A 13,996-nucleotide genomic window follows, 5' to 3' on the forward strand; every position below is an offset into this window, starting at 1 on the left:
TTATAGTTATTACTTTAGTTCCCAGCTCAGTTCGCGTTCAACTATTGTGCCGGTCAGACGACGTCACTGTTCGTTTCATTCATTCCATTCATCAATCCGGCAGGAAGGGAAAGTGCAGCGAAAGAAAGTGAGCAAGTGGAGAAGAGTTCCTTAAAAAAAAAAAACAAACAAACTGAAAAAACCCGAGAATGGAACGTCTGCTGACCATGTTCGAGGAGGCGGATCCCTTCGCCACATGGTGGCCCACGATAGCTGCCCTGGCGGTGGGCGTTGTGATTACAATCCGGTGAGTGCGATGACTCAACGGAAACTGTTTTTCCACCTCCTCCACCTCTTCATTTCGGGGGGATTTAAAAACTTTTCCCTCGGACACACGTAAATAAATGTCGCAGCATCCCCAGTAAAAACTCTGTCCCTTTGTCGCCTTTCGCGAAATACTTTTTAAGTGGATTTCATAAAGGGACGGACGACCCGGAGCCGGAGTTCGCTGCAGGGAAGACCCGGATAATATGTAATATCTAAAGATTATTTTAAATTTCTTTCTTTTTTTTTTGTTTGGGTGTGCGCGAGGTACTTGTAGGGTATTCCCAATTCGTGGGGATTCACTTAATTAGGTAAAGTAAATTATTGCAATGGGAATGAATTCGAAATAATTGAATTCCATTGAAAAATAAATTTATTTTATTTTCAATTTCTAAAATTTGTAAAGAGAAATACATTTAATTTAGATATTTTAGAATGGGTTTTGAATTTAAAAAAATTATAAACTTCCAAGAGGAGTTCTTAAATCTACTACACAACATTTGTCTGGATTACCATTTAAATAAAAGTTTGCAGCATTTGAAAGTATATTCAAAACATTTAATCAATTTTTAAAATACATAATTAAATAATGTACTATTCAGTTAAATATTACAAATTATAAATAAATATTTTAAATTAGTTTCATGGCCCTTTCAACACAATTTAACTTAATTTTGTGGATACAAAAAATCATAGAACATGAGCACTTATAGCTAATAGGTATCTTTTAGTCGGGATAACTCAACTGTACTTTCTTACTTCCACGTATTATTTTTTTGTTATTCCTTCTCTCTCGGAGCATCGCGGTTTTTGTGACCCCGCGCTATCTCGCACTTCGCAGTTGCAGGTGTTAGTATAAGCCGGCAAAAGGGAAAAGCGGAAGCGGAAATGGCAGCGACTGCAATATGGCACTCTGGCCAAGCCTTCGCACCCTCCACTCCCTCCTTTTTGCCACCTCAAAATATGTACAAAGTGGATTTGAGCAAGTTTGGCCCAAAGTAAATGAAATGCCAAACGAATTCCAAAATGAAGGATGCGATGGAGGATCTAGGAGCTATGTGTCAAATGGAGTGCAGTAAATGGAATGCGGTGATAATAATATAAAGGGAAATGACTAACTGCAAACAGTGAGGATTTAATTAATATTGATTTTAGTTGAAAAATTTGTATTCACTAAATTTTTCAGTTCAACTTAATTAGGACCCAATAACCAACAGCAAATGTAAAAGCCAATTAAACGAATTAAACTAATTGCAAATGAAATATAATACAGTCAGTCAAATTAATTGAGTTCTATGGTATTTGACTATTTTTTGTTGTGATGCAAATCAGCATCGATGAAATGGATAGCATTTGTGCTGTTCAATGCCATATTTAAATGTAATATTGCCTAAGGCTTTAAGTTAAATAAATTAGCATTTACTACATCGATATTGAGGGCAGACTTGGTCAAATCCCTAATTGTATTTGGGCATCATTCAACTGTGCCTGCTGATTATATTAACGCCTATCAATAAGCCAAACTTAAGTCAAATGTCAACCCAAAACACTCAGGAAAAAGGTATTCATTTTCATATCTAAATTGTCTTGAGAATCTGTATAGTTATAGTAAATATAACTACAGTAAATCTTGACTTGTATCCGTAATATTTTCCGAGTGCACACACGCGACTTGCAGGATGCAGGACATCATCATTACCTAACCCCATAAACCACTAGCCACACAGGCAAACTCGAGCTCCTTCCTCCCTCTAATCTCTCGTTTCCTTCACCCGCATGGCAGGACCTTAATGAGCGGCCAGCGCTGTCCAAACGATAATCAAATCAACCAGCAAATCGTTGTTGTCACCGGCGGCAGTGGCGGCATTGGTTTCGAGATAGCCCAGGCTCTGGCCGGACGTGGTGGCCGCATAATCCTTGCCTGCCGCAATCTCAAGGCTGGTGAACGGACGGCGGCTATAATTAAGCGGGAGTTGGGATGCCGCACACCCATTATATCACCGGACGAGGACGACGATCCGGCGGACAGATATTTCGTGGAGGCTCGCTACTTGGACCTATGCTCACTCCGGAGTGTCCATCACTTTGCCAGCCAACTGATGGCGGAATTCGAGCGGATCGACATTCTCATCAACAATGCCGGCGTGGTTTTCGCCAATACCCATGTGCCCACAGAGGATGGTTTCGAGCGGCACAGTCAGGTGAATTACCTGGCTCCCTTCCTGCTCACCCACCTGCTGCTCCCGCACTTGAAGCTCTCGGAGCAAGGACGCATTGTGTTCGTCTCGGCCCACGCCCATCAGGCGGCCAAAATCGATTTCGACGATCCTTTGAATGTGGGCACCTGGGCGGTGAAGTTCCATGCCCGTGAAGCCTTTGCCCACTCGAAGCTCTGCGTCCTGCTGGCCACTCGCTGGCTGGCCAAGGAACTAAAAGGTAGGAGAAGAACCCAACAGGGATTTGGGAACTGCACTCAGAGGAACTGTAATCATTTCGAGCAGTGTTTTTCGAGGGGCTATCCCAATTGCTCATTAAGTCAGTGAAGGTTTAATTAATGAGTTTGACGGTTTTGTATGCCTTTGCAAAGGGGTTTTTTAAGTTTTTCAAGTATTTTAAAGTCCACAAGTAAATGGCATTTAAATTCCAAATTAATTAATAATTTCCTTTGCATAACCTGCACTCTGAATTATTGAGGTATTCACTGTGTGCATTCTTGATTTTGGTAAAACAAATAACAAAGCTGCACTAATTTCCCCACAGGTACTGCGGTCACGGTCAACTGCTGCACCCCAGGACTCGTTCGTGGGACCCGACACTTTCGCAAGTAAGTGACTAGAACAAATAGTAGTAAGTAGAGAATTTCTAGGGTATCCCCGTTAAAACAAGAGAAAAAACCCCCAAAACTTGGTAAAGAAAACCCGCAACCAAAATTGAAATTCAAACGAAAGCGGAGCAAAGTGCAAAATGCAGCTGAAACTTTAACTACATTTTAAGCTCATTTCGTGGCCGCGCGGGAAAGTTTTGCACTTTCATTAAGCAGGACTAGTTTTTGTCTCTTTCGGTCCTTCTCCCTATCTCTCTCTTATCCTTGTATCCTTGTACGTATTTGTTTCTATCTATGTCTGATGTCGGTTAAAAGGGAGCGGTTCGTTTTGATGAAATCAAAAAAGTTGCCAAGTCACTTGGGCGTGGAAAAGGCCCTTTCCGCTTTTCCTCTTTCTTTTTGGACAGCAAATATCAAGGACAAATTCATTTAAACATTTCAAATTAGTTTGCCAAATACTGAGAACCGGCCTAATGCAAATGGATACTTGGAATATGGAAATATATGCAAGGACAGCAATGAGATTCAGAGAAATAATAAAATTATTAATAAATACTTTAAATGGCAATGATAATACTTAAACAACTGGGTATATTGCTTATGTTTTAGATTAATTGTTAGGTAGATAAATACTCTTAATTAATACTCATAAGAAATGAGCCATAATTCAGTGGATAGTAAAACCTAATCCAAATGATATAACTAGAAAAACCGTATATGTTTAAACAACCTTTTCTATTGAATTGATTTAATTTCCAAACTTAATAGCCACTAAATAATAGTTATAAATCAAGAAATAAACCTACACCCCGTAAATGCACAAGTTATAAAGCCAAAGAAAAGAACATTAAACAATTCTCCCCAAACCAGAATCTCATTACGGCTCACGGTCACTTCTGGTTGCCATCGATTTTTTATTATACACGATTACCATTAGTTGCCAGCACTTAGGCCAAAAGCATATTCAACCGTAACCATTTTTGCAATGTTGGGATCTACATTTAATTTCTAAATCCATTTTTAAGGCATGCAAATTAGTTGTGAGTTTGTGAGAAAAAAGGCAAGGACAGTGGAGAAGGGCATTTGCACAATACACCGAAAAGGATGTGCAAACACGAGAAACAGTTGCAAATTGCGGAAGGACTAAATGCCAGCAACAACAGCTATCAGGAGCCATATCAGTTGTGCACTTGAAGAAAAGGGTTATAATTCTACCACACTGAATTTTATATAAATTAATTTCAAGAGAATTTAGAGAAAAGTTGTATTACTTATGGTATTAAATATCTTTAGGTTTCTCTTTGTTAAAGTAACAAACTAATGTGTATTTTTTTGCTGTGCCTCAACAATGGGTCTGGGTGGCAACCAAAGCAAACGACAACAGCTGCAATGAACTTGCCCCAAACCACGCCCAGTCCTCATCATCAGATGCAGATGAGCTGCCATCGAGTGGCACTCGCACTCTCACTGGGCCTCGTCCTGGCACAGTCACAGGACGAAGCGAGCCAACCAAAGGGCGGCAGCAACAAAGGCCAAATGCGGTAATTAAAAGTGGCCAAGTCAGAGACGCGGGTCGGCCGCAATTGAAGCGGCAGGCGAGGGGTCAGGATCAGAGGGGACTTAGTTTCAGGCCAGGACAGACCATGCTCCTGGTTGGGTCAACTTCGCCCGCCGGCCTGCCACGTCGTCGCTTTGAGTTATGACCCAGACACACACACACACACACACACACCCCGGTGACAGTTGCTGGCTTTGTTGATGTTGCCAACAACGTTGACATTTTGGCAGTTTTCTGGACAGATTTATACTTCTTTTGGGATCATCATCATCATCAGCACAACACAGGAGAATATATATCAGATGCAAAATGTCTGGTGAAAAGAAAGATATTTGATTTATTTTCTGAGGTGTCAAAAGTAGTTTTAAAATTATATTTAAGAATGAAGAGTCTAGAAGTTATTTCATATTCCATAAAAAATATCATCATCAGCTCCGACGGAGAATATAAATCAGTTAGAAAATGTCTGGCGAAAGGAAGATATTTGATTTATTTTCTGGAAACTCTAAAGTGGTTTTAAATCTCAAAAATATATTGAAGAATAATGAGTGTAGAATTTATTTTCATTTTTTACTCTATAATATAAATCCTCCTATATATTTATTTTAGCACAAGTATTGAGCATTTCATGGAGAAACTATTACTTTTGACAATTTACTTTTGACAATTTAAATTATAGAATTAAGAACTCTTGTTAATAATTCCAATATTTTCCTTCATTAAAACCTAAAAAAAATTTAAATTAATAATGTAAGGTTTCATAATTTATTAAAATCCTGGCATCTCTGGTTGTCAGCATCCAGTTTGGCGCCACACTGTGAACTAACTCCTGGCCATGAACGTGAACGTGGCCCTGGCCCAGTCGCCTAATGACGGGTCCAGAATTAATGCGAAATTTATTGATGCCCTCCTAAGCTGGCACAAAAGTTTTCCCTTGTTTTTCTTTTGATTTCTTTTTATTTTTGGCAGTTATAAATTAGAATTCTCGGACAATGTGCGGGCAGAGCGGACACCGCTCGACCCTGAATGCGAAATCATTTCGCAGGAAACACATATATTTAGGATGTCCACTTTGGGGACAACAAAATGTTTGTAGATTATTTCACGCGTGGCATTAAGACCATATTTATTATTTAAATGATAATTTGTATACCCAAAAAAAAACAAAGTTTTCTATTATTGAGCAGATTAAAATATTTGTGTAGCATTTATTGAGGTTTAAAATGTATTACTTTGCATGAAATGTATGCCTGTTTTCTAATTAAGTATTAGGAAGGCTTTATTAGATTTCAAAGTTATTGTGCACAGAGCACCATTTACACATGTAAATAGGTATTAAAAGCTGAGCCCATTGGAAAGCCTTAAAGCGTAGAACAATAGGTGGACACACCTCACTCGAGGACAATGGAGAGCAGGTGCTCAAGTGTGTGGCACACGCACGAGCTCACTCCAGACACCCCAGCTCACACACAATGGCAGTGGATGTTAACACGGCCAACACGTACAACAAATTACACAATTCAATGGCAATAAATGATGTAAAGTGGCAAGAGGGTAGAGTGCCTCAGATTTAGACACACTTGCCGTGGCAAAAGTTGGGCTGTCACAAGCCAGAAAATCATAATCCATCATAGCAACAAATTGTACTGTCTGCATTCGTACAAGTCCTAACTACCGGATGGAAATGCCGTTCCCCCATTTTCCTTATTTGCCTACCAAGAGTATGAAACATTGTTAACATGCGTCATTACAATTTGCAAAAGGCCATAACAATACAGCAGCAGCAAAAAAGTGGCCCGAAAGAAGGAAATCAAATACCTCGGCCCCGGCGAGAGCGTACAAATCATTTGGACATAAAACGCAGCACCTTGACAGGTGAAGGCCAGAATGGCGGATGGTTTTACCTGGAAATGGGGAAACAAAGATGTGGAGCAATAGGTAATAGGTCCTCCGCTCTGCTCCTATTGCCATAGCACGTGACCCAAGAACAATGGTGGCGTCAAGCCACCAAACTCACATCCTAGAGATGAGCACTGAATCTTAGATGAGATCAATTGGGGTCTGGGGAAAATTCTACGGCAATCCTGACTTTTATTTTTCAAAAGTTTTAAATTAGTTTTAATTTGCTAAAGACTATATCTGTTGATAAAAGACTTCTTATCAATATGCCTCAACTTTAACATTGTTTTCAACCTGCTACAATGTATCCTTATTTTGTTATCCTGCAACTGGCACAGCCGCCAGCGAGGGGAGCAAAGTCAAAGCAAATTAAACGAAATAAAACACATGCTCACCTCTAGTGGCCAGGAAAAAATTCCCATTCTCGTCGAAACTTGGCCAACTGCTGCGGGCAGCGGCAATAAAACAGCAAATGAACAGCGGAAGCAACATCAAGTGGCTATGGATGTACCGAGTGGGTTGAGTTTGCGTCCTCCATGGGCTTGGATGTATGGCAAGACTGGTTGATGTACACACATAACATAGTACACATATGTTGGAGCAGCACTGAGAGAAATTTGTATCCGTTCTCTAAATCTATACAATATTTAGAATTGATTTTCTTGGCCACTAAAAATGGAAAAAAGTTTCTGACGGAGTATTTAATACGAATTGAGACAGAGAAGTTGTATTGTTAAAGTTTGTGTATACTTTGGAATGAGTAAAAATATTAAAAACTTAAAATTTGTATTTCTGGAATAAAAATATATTCTTAAAAATGATTTCTAACAATTTTCTCCGATTAAACAATGATAAATGCACTTCTTGCTTTTCTCTAAAGTATTCATGTGTAATCTAATTTAATCAAAAAACTCTTTCGATAATCCTCAATTATTTCTCAACTTTAAAAATGTAAATTTAAGCAAATTTCTTGCAGTGCACAAAACTTACATGCATTGGCTTCCTGTCCATCGGATGTCTGCCTTGCTGTGCTTTTTGCTGCTGCATTCTGTTACATGTTTCGCCTTTGCAAGTAGATTTTCCTTTTACAGACTTTGTAGCGCCAAATTGAACTTTTGTTGTGCTTCACCTAGTAACCCCTAGATCCCCCGCTTCCTTCCTTACTTCCGTTCTCTGCATACTACAATCCTTTATATAATATATATACATATATGTTATATCGGACATAGTCGCAACTTTCGTTGGCAACTGTAAAAGTGCTGAAGCAGCTGTCAGTCTCATCCATGCAATTCCTTTTTTTGCCAGGACTCCGCCCACATCCTGACACTCCTGGGGTTTTTTTTTATGCGCTGCTATTGATGGAAAACTGATACCTGCTGGTCTTTCGAGATTGCGGCTCTTATGCTTATCAACAAGGCTTCGCTTTTCTTATGCATTTGGGATTTCAATGCAGATTTTCTTTTTCCCTGATTCTTAGCAGAACGTATGCTTAGCAATGAAAAGAACTCGTTAAATAAGCGAAGAGAAAATCGAAAACAAATGATAAGATGAAACATAAATAACAAAAATGATTTTCCAGTAAAGAAAATCAAGCTATTATCCTTGACCACCATATGGACATATGAACAAACCATATGTTCCATTAATATTTAATCGCCGTAGAAAGCCACTTAACCCCATCGAACTCTCCTCAGGAGCTTAAATTTCCCTCCAATAAAAACAATTATCACGGCGTATATGCTATTAATTCCTGCCCAAGAGCGGATTCAATTTCCGCCCGTGGCCCATCGTTTGTGGCATTAAGGAAAATGGTCGGAAAAAGGGCTTGTTCTGTTTCCCATTCAAGCCATTTTGCTGCGCTTTTTCATTTGGCTTGCAGCGCACTCACACGAACAGGTAAAAGATTTTCCACGCTGCCGGTGGCAGGTGGCACGGGTCGGGTCTTTAAATGAACTTTGCCCTGCTGCAGCTTAGCGAGTCAAGCTGAACTTACCAATCCCACGAACCCGAAAGGTGTGTGAGTATATCAGACATGGCGGCTACCGGGGCGTATACGCAATATTAATTCCATTGAAGCAGAGCACTATGGCTTATTGAATAGCACAAATGGAAGTGTAAATAGCAGTAGAAGTTATTTTATAGATGTTAGCTGTGCTGATGTACTAATTAATATACAATTAAATTAAATAAAATAATTAATTAAGTTAACCTAGAACCTAAATGGTCGTTCTTATCTAAATCCTTATATTCTCTATAAAAATTCAATTAAAATACCCAAAAAACACCCAAAAATCTCCCATTTTATCCCGAAAATTTATTAGTCTTCGCCTAGTAATCCCACCAATATATTGTTACATTGTAAACACCCATTAATCAGTGGACCTAAGCAGTAACCCCCAGTCTAAGCCACGACCTGGTACACATACATTTATTTATATTTTTTGGCTTAGACGTTTTCCTCATTTTCCTTTTTTCCTCTTTTTCCTGCAGCTTTCTATGCACTTTAAAAATGCAACCAGTGGTGTGGCGATGGGAGGGCATAGGAGAAGGGCTTAATGGCGGGTGGATTGTGGGTGGGTCGGAGGGTGCAAGGACAGATACTGGTATCTATGAAAACGTTGGCGTAAAACGATGAATGGAATCAACACCAGCCTCGACCCAGGGACAAGGAGTATAAACTTTTACAGGGAAATGGGTGTTCCAGGGGTTCAGGAGGAGGTGGAAAAAGAGCAGAGTCCAGGGCCAGGTCAGACACATGAACGCATAGTGATGGGAAAGGTACTTTATTGTAAAAGAGGTACAAAATAATTTAGGGAAATAATATAACAAAAAAAGGATGTACTAAAGGATTTTCAAAACTAATAGAAGAGAGTACATAAAACAATTACCTAAAACATAACGAATAATACCTTTCTTAGAAATAAATGTATTTTAGAAATCATCATTAGGATGTATACCTTTAAAATAAAGTACTTTTATTTATTTTGTAGAACATTTATAATGAACATTATTCAGTTAAAGTTTAGTAAAATTGTAGCTTAATATTTAGGTACTTATGTTGGTACCTTAGACACCCCCAACTCTATGCACACATGATGACCCTTTTATTGTGAAGCCTGGAACTGTGCGTACTATGAAATGAATGAAAATGAAAAGCAGTTAATGCTCAAGTCACGGAAAAAGCGTAAATGGAAAAGTTAAACGCATTAATTATTTATTTATCGTTTTATCGTGTTCAAGTGTCGGTGAACTTGCTCACCGTTCACCGTTCGTTGCCCGTCTGACAACCAAAAAAAAAGGCAACAAAAAAATAAAAACAAGAGGAAAAAAAGGGAGTGCGGATACGAAACGTTAACAGCGACAGCTAAGCAAATTGCGCGCAAGTTCGTAATCCTTCCTGAAAAGCCAACATCTGTAGCACACAGAAAAAAATAATATATAAAATATTGAATATCACTTTATTCAAGAACTTTACTAAAAAGGTAGTACTTATACTTATTGTCATTGAAAATATAAAAAGTAAACTTTAAGATCCCAAAAGCCAAAACATTTTTAGTGCTTGTTTCTTTCAGTGCAGAAAAGAAAATCCGGGAAGTGAAAGAAATGGCATGGGGGCTGGTTGGTGGGTGGCCATTTCACACAACTCGTTGGGCTCAGCCGCTGAAATTGGCCGACGCCCAGCTGCCGGCAGCGGAGTTGGCCAAAAGCTGGAGATCAACGCTTGAGCGCTTGAATTGAATGGAGGACATCTGGTGGCCAACGCGGCCTCCACCATTACCACCAACCACCACCCCATCGTCCTTTATCGCCCCAATTGAAAATGTCATTAAAACAATGCACCAAAAAGGAAATTGTTTGAAGTTTCCTTAAGAGGCTGGATTTAGAGTAGTACAAACTTTACAGAAAACTTAGCTGGGATTTAACTATTTAAATTAAAGCGGAATCTGCGTTGAATGCTAAGCAGGAACAGAAACTTCCGCAATAAATTGTTTTGTTAATTTTTAAGTTTCTGCATAACTTACAAAGTTGACGAAAATTCCACAGATTGTTTATCAAAACAAATTTAACTGGCCAAGCGCAATCAACAGAATAAGTACTTATGTATTTTCCTTGCCCACAACATTTATTGGGGTAAAACGATGTAAATAAATCAGAGAAGAAATCTCTTCCGCATTTATTTTCTTTTATGATGGACATACAAATGTTTTACAAACTTTGATTTTTATTATTAAATAAATCTTAGGGTTTTTTGTTATTTTGGAAATTTATGAAAGGGAATATAGAAAAATATTGTAATAAAAATGATTGTGATAATACTATATAGATTAAACATAGGAGTTCCCTGGAACTTTAAGGGAAAATCTGTTATTTTTTAATACTATCTATAATGCTTCCCGCTTAAAGTTTTCAGACATTTTCATTAGATATTTCCTTACAATATACAACTTATAAAGCCTGAAAAATCCATTTAAGGAGCATCCTTTGGTTTAAACACTTGCCACCGAAATTAAGCTCCTTGTTCGCATTGACAATGGCTACATAATTGGTTAACTTTCTGCCTCCATTTCCGTTTCCGGCCAGCTCGCCACTGATGTCGTCCATCTGCGTGAAGGCGGTCACCTACCCATGGATGTGGCTGTTCATGAAGAACCCCTACGAGGGCGCCCAGTGCGCCATCCGCCTGGCCACGGATCCCCAGCTGAAGGAAGTCACCGGCGAGTACTTCAAGTGAGTGCAGTTGCCATGGCCACGACGCGCTTCACTCCAGATCCTGTTGGCCGCATTAGCGCCACTTTGTTGGCCACTTTTTACTACAACCAACTTGCCTTTTTGCCATTTTACCGTTTCGCCTCTCTTGTTCGTTGCAGTGACTGCGAAATCGTGCAAAGTTCGGAGCCGGGCCAGGACAAGGAGTTGGCCAAGAAGCTATATATGCAAACCATAAGAACTCTCGAGACCGTTACCAAACTAACCGTCGACAAGGAGCTGCCGCTGGAGGCGGAGTCTGAGCTGAGGCTGGAGGCACCGCCGGATGCTGAAGCGGATTCGGATGCGGAAACGGAAACGAACCGGGCGGCGGAAGGGGCTTCGGTGGACCGGCAGACATTGGTGGAGTGATTTATGCCTGGCACGCGGCCTGAGTTCCTCAGGGACTGCCAACTGCAACGTCTATTTGCATTTGGTTTAACAATTGCCGCATTAGGCAGCCTCCTCCTTAGCCTCAGCCTCAGTCCGTTCCCCCTTTTTTTTATGGCTCCCTGACTTTATGTATACAGTAACTCTGCACTGCCCGCCCCCCTGATATCCCGGAAATAGATGCAACTTTAATGTGCGAGCACCGAGAATTTGCTGAGTTTGTACTTTTCTTTTTACAGAGCGAAGGGCTAAATATGTTGCTGCTTGTGCCTCTGATTTATTTCCAATTTCAAATGCTTTCGCTTGAACGAGAATCCCTGGCAAAGACCTGAATGGACAGTCACCAGAAATTTGCATAAATAATATAAAGCGCAGAAAGCACTTTTGGGGATTTTTAGGGAATAACAAAAAGTTTGTCCTCCGGAAGACTGGGATATTTATTTCATACAGTAACTTTTTAAACAGGTTTAATTCTTTAAATAATGGTTCTTTAAGTAGAAAAGATCTACTAATATACATTACAAATAAAGTACCAATAATTATAAAAGCTTTTAGTCGAATTAAGCTAGCAAATACAATTTATTTTTGAAGATGCTTGGATTGTAATTTAATTAAATAAAAGCTCTAGTGATTTGCTGCAAATTACAAAGCCTGTTTTATCATATGTTCTATTAATTACAGATCTTATTACCATTACAAAGAACCTATAGATAACATATCCCATAAACCCAGAGAGCAGACAATTGCAGTCCTGCTCAAAAATAAAATGTCTAAGGCTTATTTCAATTAGAGAATTCATGTTCATGCTCCTCTAAATAAAACCCAAATAGCACTCTCGAATGGTTATCGTAAATTTGGAAATCTAAATGCCGAGGGGGATTCCCATGAACACAAGAATGGGCTAATTGCGAAATGCCTTTCTATGGCGCCCCTCGCAACCCTTGGGCCAAAATGGCAGCGCGTGCCAACAAACTGTTGATTACCCGCAACAACAGCACCAGCGAAGGACCCCAAAACGCACACAAGTCCGGAATCCGGATCTATATACATATACATATGTATATATATAGTATGTACGATGTGTATGGATGTATGGACGGAAAACAAGAGACAGAGATGCAAGGCCAATTATTTTTAGTTCAGCTAAAACCGATTTCTATTATAATGTGTGTACATTGTACAATGCGGGGCTTAGAAAAGGACCTGGCACTGGCAGACAGTCGGCGCAATCAGAGGACCAGGAAATGCACTGAAAAAGTTATTATAAATTTGCAAAAAAAAAGTTTAGCTAGTTTTTAATTAATAATTTTTTATGCAAAGAAATTTCTAAACAAATCTCCGTTTTAAAGGAGTTTCTATAAAATGGATTATTTGCTGGATAAAAATGGGGTTTAAATACAATAATAACACATTAAAAGATATATTATTTGTAGTATTAATATTGTATATTTGTTAATATTTCTTAAATACAACAAATACCTACAAAATATTTTATTTATAGCTAGGACACGTCTTTAAAAAACAGGCCAGAGTTTTAAAGTCTTCTAAAATGTTAATAAAACAGCTTATTCCATTTAGGTTCCAACCTTTATCAAATTCTTTTAGTACAAATAATAAATTACAGGTTTTGTTTTAGAAACTGCAAGCTATTATATATTATATTTCCCAATATATTAAATTTCACCCTTAATTAAGTTAGTTTAGTTTTTAAAAACTTTTGCAAATTTCGTTCCATGCAGCAGGACGCATGCAACTGTCTCGACGCAGCCCCGCTTTGTATGCTATGGAAAATCTCTTTATTATATTACGTGCGGCGCTTTTGTTGTCAGTTGGCAGGCGGCACAGCCCCGACAACAACAAAAAGCCAGCCTCTGGTCGTCCCTCGGAAAAATAACCACCCCCATCATCATCCAGACTCATCCAACAACATCCCCCCTCCTCGGCAATTTTATGCTTCCCTTTTTTCGGAGTTACTTCGTTTCACTGGCCCAGTTCTGGGTTTCCCCCACATTTTTCCGACGCTGCTTTGCTCTGCTGGAAAGCTCTTAGTGTGGAAAAGCGATTGCGTTCCTGGCGAAAAGCTTTACGTTTCCGGTTACCTTTCCGCCATGGCGTGTTACCATAATATGCAGTTTACGCGCTTCCATTTAACTGCCGGAAAGAGGGTTCCCTTTAAACCACCTCTACCATGTGCATCTGAAAATCATATAAATAGTATTTTTTTCAGTGTAGAGTAGAGCTTTTCGGGAGCAACAGCCGCCCATAAAAAGCCCGCT

At 39.3% G+C, this 13,996-nt stretch overlaps 1 protein-coding gene across 1 annotated transcript; it reads left to right on the top strand.

The window, feature by feature from the left end:
• Nucleotides 1-18: 18 nt before the first annotated feature.
• Nucleotides 19-11,929, top strand: naz (nazgul). The gene is made up of 5 exons (XM_020958336.2): nucleotides 19-286; nucleotides 2,087-2,739; nucleotides 3,064-3,127; nucleotides 11,166-11,312; nucleotides 11,453-11,929. Exons 1-5 carry the CDS (start codon nucleotides 189-191, stop codon nucleotides 11,700-11,702), a joined length of 1,212 nt encoding a protein of 403 aa, XP_020813995.2. The 5' UTR covers nucleotides 19-188; the 3' UTR covers nucleotides 11,703-11,929.
• Nucleotides 11,930-13,996: the final 2,067 nt, after the last annotated feature.

The sequence above is a fragment of the Drosophila serrata genome, unplaced genomic scaffold, assembly GCF_035046125.1.
Source record: "Drosophila serrata isolate PLE 108 unplaced genomic scaffold, ASM3504612v1 contig_241, whole genome shotgun sequence".
NCBI lineage: Eukaryota > Metazoa > Arthropoda > Insecta > Diptera > Drosophilidae > Drosophila > Drosophila serrata.

What these genes read in the sequence shown, in the direction of transcription:
- naz (XM_020958336.2), top strand. Translation starts at nt 189, where the DNA reads ATGGAACGTCTGCTGACCATGTTCGAGGAGGCGGATCCCTTCGCCACA. An exon ending in GCTGGCCAAGGAACTAAAAG is followed by an intron (nt 2,740 to 3,063) that starts GTAGGAGAAGAA and finishes ATTTCCCCACAG; the next exon opens with GTACTGCGGTCACGGTCAAC. An exon ending in GTCACCGGCGAGTACTTCAA is followed by an intron (nt 11,313 to 11,452) that starts GTGAGTGCAGTT and finishes TGTTCGTTGCAG; the next exon opens with TGACTGCGAAATCGTGCAAA.